General features: G+C 40.4%; 1 protein-coding gene across 4 annotated transcripts; it reads left to right on the forward strand.

The window, feature by feature from the left end:
• The first annotated feature begins 268 nt into the window (after nucleotides 1–268).
• Nucleotides 269–8076, forward strand: LOC110534196 (putative monooxygenase p33MONOX). Of its 4 annotated transcripts, none has more exons than XM_021618914.3 (9): nucleotides 269–625; nucleotides 1849–1978; nucleotides 2476–2582; nucleotides 2778–2968; nucleotides 3263–3383; nucleotides 3601–3728; nucleotides 4008–4132; nucleotides 4317–4498; nucleotides 7036–8076. In XM_021618914.3, the coding sequence occupies exons 3-9, from the start codon at nucleotides 2558–2560 to the stop codon at nucleotides 7248–7250; spliced, it is 987 nt and encodes a 328-aa protein (XP_021474589.1). In that variant the 5' UTR covers nucleotides 269–625; nucleotides 1849–1978; nucleotides 2476–2557; the 3' UTR covers nucleotides 7251–8076. The 4 variants fall into 4 exon arrangements, with proteins under 4 accessions (XP_021474589.1, XP_090043134.1, XP_021474588.1 ...); XM_090187008.1 differs by having other exon boundaries at nucleotides 536–625; nucleotides 2498–2582; XM_021618913.3 differs by lacking the exon at nucleotides 269–625 and adding an exon at nucleotides 964–1165.
• Nucleotides 8077–8847: the final 771 nt, after the last annotated feature.

The raw sequence follows: 8847 nt of genomic DNA on the forward strand, positions 1-8847 counted from the left end.
TAAATCCCCACAGCGGAGGTGTCAAGATACCCATAAAGCCTAGCCGTCCACCATTCACTTTTCCCATAGGGGATTTTTAGAAACACTTCAAATAAGGGCCGTGTTTTGTGCAGGTTTACCCTGGCGTGACGTTTGGATAACCATGTACATCTCTCTCAGACAAGGTGACTTTTATCAATATAGTCTGCTTTATTTACTCACAGATTCGAAAATGCTAGTTCGATGACTGCGCATTCTGACTGAGTGAAAGCAAATGTGGCTGCCCTCTGCCACACACACACACCACTCGGCGCGCTGCTCTTAATCTGCAGGGTTTTTTTGCATTGAGAATGTGCAGACAGGTGTTTTTTCCCCAACATCTATTTAGGCATATTAAAACACTTCCCCTTTTTGATCAGGAGTATCATTCGATCCGACTACCAACAGTCAATTTATGGATATGATTACGCATACGATTATGGCCATGTAGGCCCACCCCTGGTCCTGCAGCACGCCCTGAAAAATCTGAAAAGAATACAAACAAATCATAGCCAGACATTCAGAGGTCGACACAGCAAATTCAGGAGAGAAAGAGTGAGAACGAGGCGCTCGAACACTGGTTGCGACACTGTGTCCCAGTTAACAGGTAGCCCTGGATTGGGCCAATCAATATGAAAATGTTATCCTCAAAACATTTTTAAATCATGTTATTTTAAGAGTTGACAGTAGCTTAAAAAATACGTTAATACGTCCAGCAACAGTGTTGGTATTGTATTGTTATATTTGTTGTTGTTGTTGTTTTACTGGGGACTATAATGAAAAACACTGTATACATATATATACAGTAAATCGATATTTGTTAAATTATTTAAATTATGTATTGTTTGTATTTTCAATAAATGTAAGTCTAAGCTGCTTTAAACGATATACTTTTTACAATGTTAAATCAGAAAAACGTTCAGTAACAGTCATGTAACATTTTGTCAGGGGGACTTTTATTTGCAGTATGATCACGTGGCCGAGGTTCACAACGCTCGGACTTTCCTCATCACATTGGGAGCTGGGTATTATCATGGGCGAGATGTTTCTCAGTTGTTCTGAAACCTTTCCCGTTGACATTGTAACGTTACGACCGTCTTCATCGTCTACGTGTCTGTTTTAAGCGACGTGGGAGGCGTTAAATCTGGTAAATGGAAACGAAATGATACATGTTAGATTGCGTTTTTCATTCAATTACCATTGTTGTCGTTACAGCACCATAATCGCTCGCTGTAGCTTGATATGGCTGCCAATCTGCTTCATAATGCATTTGAAATAGTATGTCAGGCATTATAATTTATTTGTCCAACAAAACTGCTTTTGGTGATGGAAGAACAGGAAGAGCAGCCGCGCGCTATTCTATTTTACTCGCTGTGTCCATCATCACCGGTCTACACCGGTTGATCCAGCGCAACATTCACAGCCATTGCATTGCATAACGGATTGCGCATAGAGTGAGATAATCCTAGGCAGCAACACTCACATGCATTGCATTTTATTTGTTCCATTTAAATTACGTAAATCGATGACAGTTGTTGTTAACTTGCATTGATAATTAGAAATGGTTACAGATGATCCCAATGAACGTGTGCCATATGCAGGGACATTAGTGTTTATATAGGTAGCCATTGTATTAAGTACGAGTTCCCACACACAGTTTGCGGTATACTGTGCTGTATGCCTTTGGATGATGACGATGATAATGGGTAGTGTCAGCTATTATCTGCTCTAGAGCTCTTGTTTTTCTGAGCATAGCCAGAGAGTGCCCCAGCCAAAGACCGCCTGTCTGTCATGTCTTCTGCTGATTGCTGTATTTTGGTTCCTTTTCAGCTTCACAGGGCTGTGCTCCTTTGCATCTCCCACAATGCTTTGTCAGCAGGCCTTACCGTCCGAGAGTGAGCCAGATAATAAACCCAGCCTATTGTAGGGGTCATTACCTCTATTCAGCACTACACACACGGTAAGCATGGGCAAGTCTTTGCCTCTGTTATCTAACCTAACCTACATTTCAGGTTGTATTTGTCAGTAAAGACTTTGGCCTCCCTGACACAGATGACTCCAGATTGCTTTCTCAAATAGCACCCGGGAGAATAGAACACCAGAACAGAGCACAACACCATATCAGCTGCCAAGCAGTGAAACATTGACTCACCTGAGCAGCGCAATGTTGTCAATAAACAAGCTGTTACCCTTGTTTTAATTACGGTTGCTTACCGTCTTTGGCCACCTGCTCAAGCATGCAACTGGGTGTTTCGTCCTTTTCCCCCATGGTTATCTGGATCACTCACTTCTAAGTAGTGCATGTTCATATTACATACATCATTTTGATTATGACATTATTTCTCTGAGGTGAGCATGTACACTGTACATTTCATTATGAATAGCCTAAAATGATCACAAAATAGTGTTGGTGAAATTAGATACTGGTATTCAAAATAGTCTGCTTGTCCCTTAAAGGTCCAGTCCAATCTTTTGTCAGGTTGGATTAATCTGAACAATAACCCATTGTGAGCCATAACAGAGACAGCCTTCTGCAACAATGTCCAGGTCAGGAGATATACCAGGTAAGGATGGGGGGCAGTAAGAGTGGGCATTGCAGTGTTGTGTACTTGTTTAAAATGGTGATGGTATACTGTATGGAAACATATGCTTCCAACGCCTATAGAGTGGCAAGATACACTGATCATCATATTATGTATTTTGAGCACATTTGAAGTTATTTTAGACAGTGTTTTAATGCTTGAACATTCCCTCCTCAGCCCTGGAGTCTGGGACCCCAGAGGGGCTCCTGGGAGGCATGTCCCTGCCCGTTGGCATGACCCGCCGTGCCATGAGCTATGATGACAACATGGAGGCGCCCATGTCGCCCCCTCCCTCTGACATCAACATCAACAACCTATGGGGGAGGAGGCCCGTGGTACCAGACAGGAGGTTCAGTCTTCTGGCTGAGGTAGATATGACACACAATGCTCCACTGATCTATAGCCTCACGTAGTTAAGATAGTGATCCGTGTTCGTCCATATTCATAAAGCGTCTCAGAGTAGAAGTGTTGATCTAGATTCACGTCCCCCCCTGTCCATGTGATGTTATTCATAATGATCTAAAAGACTAAACTGATTCTAGATCAGCCCTCATACTCCAACACACTTTATGGATATGATCCCAGGTGTTTCTATTCATACAAATGTTCATCTAGCTGCCTGTGTGATCCATGTTTTGTTTTTTTAATCTCTTGTTTTAAAGGAGGATGAATCTGGAAATGCCCTGACCCATGCTGCCACGTTTGACGCTGGTCTCAGGCCACATATGCCAGTAGTGGTGAAAGCCAAAGCCTCCTCCATCATTATGAACTCTCTGATGACCAGTAAGACTCTTCACTGTGATAATGAATGAGGATTACTGTATTATCAACGTGAGCTCATCCAATCCTGTTGCTCATTAATGGAACACTGATTAGGGTGGGGTGGGGGTGATCTATAGAGTACTAGTCAAAAGTTTGGAGACACTTACCCGTTCCAGGGTTCGCTTATTTTTACTATTTCCTACATTATTAATATATTATGTCCTCTGTGTTTTTCCAGAGCAAACCCAGGACAGCATGTACAGGTTTGAGCAGCAGGCTGGGCTGAGAGACACTGTCTACACGCCCCACAAGGGCCTCACTTCCGAGGAGACCCGCCACCACCATCGCATGCCAGAGTCATTCCATGTGAGTCTTTATTTTATCGCTTACTGTGGCCCTACTTTATTATCTGGAGTCTGATAATTATTAACAGGAAAATAATACTAATATTTTATGAATAATATTTTATAAATTGTATTATTTTCGCTGATTGGTTTGGTAAAGCATCAACAGTGTAATCAATGAATGCTCCAAATCTCAATTAGCAATCTACAGTATGTCAAAGAGGAGTGATTATTGAGATTTAACTGTTAATAATATTGATCATACTATATATTTTTTTCCCTTTTGTTGTATTGCCTGTAGAAAATGAATATTCAAAGTATGGACATGGGAGCAGGACATAAGGGAGGACACGAGGACAAGCAAACATCATCTGCTCAGTCCACCCCAAATAGCACTCCTCAGAGCTCACCCAAACAGAAACGCAGGTAAGTGCAACCATGTCCTCATTACCAGCTGTTTATGGAAACATGCTGTACTTTGACCCTGAACACCAAATACACGTGCCCTTGCCCACCTTATCTACCTATGTATATGAGCATGAGTATAATGCCTGTTCAGTGGCAACTGTAAAGTGGTTGACCGTCTGGCATTTCTCTGTGTTCCTGGCAGGGGCTGGTTCACCAGCCAGAGCACAACGGTCACTAGCTCAGACCTCAGTACCAGCTCTAATATGAGTGTGGACATGGGTGCTGATGAGGGGGGAGGAGCAGTCGAACGCTGGGGTGTCTTTGGACCACGTCCTGTGGTCCAGAAATCCACTACCGACACCGGTGCGGACCACACAAACACAGGTAAATGGGATTTGGGAAGGGTGATGATACTTAACATGTTTTCGTTTGGTAATGGTGTTCATCTAAACCAGGGGTCCTTCAACTTTTCCTGTGACCCAAATCGTCCTCTAACAACTCAAAATTAAGAAGAAATAGTGTGTGATTATAGATGTATTCTCCGAATTTGCGATCCATCTCTCACATGCCCAGGGCCCACTTTGGATCCCGACTCGTCGTTTTAGAAACCCTGTTTAGCTGTAATCCAGTTTATAGGTTGGCTCAATGTTCTTTGATGTGAATTACACATGAATACGATTGTTTTTACTTGGTTGTGTACTACATCAGTACACTTTATTTTCTTTGTGTACCAGATATCTTTTATCTGTGTTGCCTTGACGCTTTTAACAAATGATCCATTTATCAGGTGTTTATAGAGTCAACGAAAAGTTTTGATCATATACAGTCACTTCCAAAGTTATTGGCATCCTTGATCAAGAGGAGAAAAAAACGACTAAAAAATAAATAATACAAATACTGAGCTATATTGCATGCTCCAAAAACATGGACAACTGTATTATTTTATACTAATGATATTGTTTAGATAGATTTTGATTAAATAGTAAAAAAATTATAATAATCTCAAAATGATAGGTTTCAAAATTATTGGCACCCCTGTTTTGCAACCTCCCCTGGCAAGGACAATGACACTGGGCCTTTTTCTAAAATGTTTTATGAGATTAGAGCTCACATCCTTGATATCCTTCGTCTGCGCTTATGGACTGCCCTCTTCAATTCAAACCACAGGTTTTCAATGGGGTTTAAGTCCGGAAACTAAGATTTCCATTGCAAGTTGTTGATGTTGTGGTCAATTAACCATTTCTATGTGGATTTTGATGTGTGCTTGGAATCATTGAATTGCTGGAAGATATACTTGCTGCCAAGTTTCAGCCTCCTGGGAGAGGCAACCAGGTTTTTGTCTAGTCCTGTTTACTGGTTCATGATGCTGTTGACCTTAGCAAGTACCCCAGGAACAGTGGATGCAAAACAGGCCTGTAACATAAATGATCCACCTACATATTTTACCTGCGGTCCTTTTCTGCACATGCATTGTTCTTTCAATGCCGAAACCACCGCTGGTGTGTTTGGCCATAGATCTCTATTTTCGTCTCATCTGACCGTAGCTCCTGGTTCCAATAAAATCAAATTGAATTTGTCACATGCGCTGAATACAACATCTTACAAGCCCATCATTTTAACCAACAATGCCATTTTAAGAAAAATAAGTGTTTAGAAAGTATTTACTAAAATAAACTAAAGTAACAAATAAATAATACAAAAAAAAGATTTTTTAAAAAGAATAATAAAATAACAGTAGCGAGGCTATATACAGGGGGTACAGGTACCGAGTCAATGTGCGGGGGCACAGGTTAGTCAAGGTAATTGAGGAAATATGTACAGTACCAGTCAAAAGTTTGGGCACAGCTACTCATTCAAGGGTTTTGCTTTATTTTTACTATTTTCTACATTGTAGAATAAATAGTGAACACATAAAAACTATGAAATAACACATATGGAATCATGTTGTAACCCAAAAAGTGTTAAACAAATACAATTTATTTTATATTCTTCAAAGTAGCCACTGTTTGCCTTGATGACAGCTTTGCACACACTTGACATTCTCTCAACCAGCTTCAACTGGAATGCTTTTCCAACAGTCTTGAAGGAGTTCCCACAAATGCTGAGCACCTGTTGGCTGCTTTTCCATCACTCTGCGGTCCAGCTCATCCCAAACCATCTCAATTTGGTTGAGATCGGGTGATTGTGGAGGCCAGGTCATCAGATGTAGCACTCCATCACGCTCCTTCTTGGTCAAATATCCCTTACACAGACTGGAGGTGTTTTGGGTCATTGTCCTGTTGAAAAACAAATGATAGTCCCACTAAGTGCAAACCAGATGGGATGGCGTATTGCTGCAGAATGCTGTGGTAGCCATGCTGGTTAAGTGTGCCTCGAATTCAAAATAAATCACAGTGTCACCATTATTATTATTTTATTTTTTTTTACCCATTGCCTGATTTTATGAAGGTCAACAACCATTTGTCTCTTTTTGTTTGTGAGTTCTTTGCCTTTTCCAATGGCAATGGATGACAAATGGATTTTACATGCGTTTTACCTTATTTTTATTCCCCAGTGAAACAGGAAGCCATAGAATGTCACAATACATTTTCTCTGAGATTAATTTTAAAAAGTTTAACGTTAATGCAGATTTCATTTTGTTTGATTTAATCGACACAATTCTTTAGGGGTGGCAATAATTTTGAGATCTGTTGATTTTTAGATAAAGTATTACTTTTTAAACAAAATCTCTTTCTCTTAGCAATTGTATTAGTATGAAATAATATAATTTCCCAAATCTTTCTGAGCTTACAACAGCTCAGTATTTTATTATTTATTTTAAGAAGTCTTTCGCTTACCTTTATCAAGGGTGTCAATCATTTTTGGAGGCGACCTGCACTTATTGCTCCTACCTAAGATAAGTCCTGTGTTTTTCTCTCCAGGGGGTTTTGCTCTCCAGTCTTACCGCGGGGCCCAGAAGCCCACCCCCATGGAGGTGATGAAGGCACAGGCCACTCGGTTGGCTGATGACCCTGCTGTCGACAAACAGGCCCCACCCAAGATGGAGATCCCCACCATGGAGGGCAGTAGACGGTCAGCCCGGCCGCACAAACTCAAACCTCGAGACATGAACATCCTCACTCCCTCAGGCTTCTGAGAGGTACCATGTCGTCACTACTCCCTAATGTTCTACTCGGTCAAGTTGTTGTAGCTGGTCTACCCTCTTTCCTTTCCTGACTTTCCTGATCTGAAATGAGGTCCCTTTAATGTATGTGACTGAATCTGAGAATCTTCACCATTTCCAAAAAGAAAAGCATCCTGTTGTGTTTGATACTATAGTATTTGGTTTTGAAGTTTTCCTCTCTTGCACTAAAAGTCGTTTATTTTTGTTTCTATTTGTGTGACAAGGTTATTGTGCCATGTTGATTTTGTTTTGCATCATCCTTTGTCTTGTAAAGGAACTGTGTATTTTGACTTTGTATTTATGGTCCAACTGTGAAAACGTTCTGATACATGACAGTGTGCAAATAGTTACTCTCACACTGTTTGATAAAATAAAAAACGGCCACACTGTGTAGTGGTTTGCTCATTCTGTTTGCTTGTGAATCTCATTCAACCTGAAGTACCACTAGCTTTTCATTGTCTGCAGATTTATATGCCGATAAGATGTAATGATTCTCATTGTCATGTCTCCCAAGAACTTTGTGGTGATTATTGTTCACCCTCGATGAAGTGTGGTTATTGTGCATCCGCATTCTTCCTGTCAAGACGACCCTTTTGAAGTTAAAACGCTGTTAGTAAAACACTGCAGTAGAATATTAATATGACATGTTACATATTTACCAGTGAAGTATGTAATGATTTGACTAACCCTGTTCAGGTGTTTTTCTATTTATTTTACATGGCTGTCCATATGTATGTATGTCTTCTGTGGACTTTGTTGTAAATATCTGAATAAAAAATAATTCTAACATTCAACAAAATCTGGTTCCATCAACCATCCAGAAACAGTGGACAGTGGAAACAGTGGAAATATGGTCAGCGCTGCACAGGTTAAAGAACCCGGTGGTGAAGGATGGGTTTTCCATTGTGATTTAGAAATTGAAGTAGTTGTACATTTCATAAGGCAAGATCAGCTACCACTGATTGATAGCCATAGAAAACTGCTATTTCACACTGTGAAGTGATCGTCAATTCTTCAGCAGGAATACTAATGATTACCAGTAGATGGCATCAGCTCCTTTGTAACACAGTCTCTGAATTGGCTGGATAACTCTCATGGAATGCAACGCTGGGATTTCATTTAATCTGTCTCACCGATATGTGATATTTCAGTTTTTTATTTGTAATAAATGTGCCAAAAATGTTTGACCTGTTTTTACTTTGTCATTGTGGGTAGATTGATGAGCGATTAAAAAAAAAAAAAAAAAATTTTAGAGTAACTGAATGTGGAAAAAGTTGTGTGGTCTGAATCCACTGTGTAGGCTTAGGCGTCCACCATAATATATTAAAATGTATTCATTAGAAAAGGTATGAGGCACAACATCTCTGTGGGCCACAACAAGAGATATGGGGGAGAAGCCAAGTGTAGTAAAGACAAAAATACATTAGGGACTCTCCCTCACCCACATTTCCATTCATTCCCAGTCTTAACATAGCCTATTCTGCAAACTGAAGGCCAGCACTTCATTTTGGGCGTCATACCTTTTCTAATTAATACATTAATTAATTATGGTGGACGCCTAAGCCTAGAG

This window comes from Oncorhynchus mykiss, chromosome 10 (assembly GCF_057628025.1).
Source record: "Oncorhynchus mykiss isolate SJ-2025 chromosome 10, ASM5762802v1, whole genome shotgun sequence".
Taxonomy (NCBI): domain Eukaryota; kingdom Metazoa; phylum Chordata; class Actinopteri; order Salmoniformes; family Salmonidae; genus Oncorhynchus; species Oncorhynchus mykiss.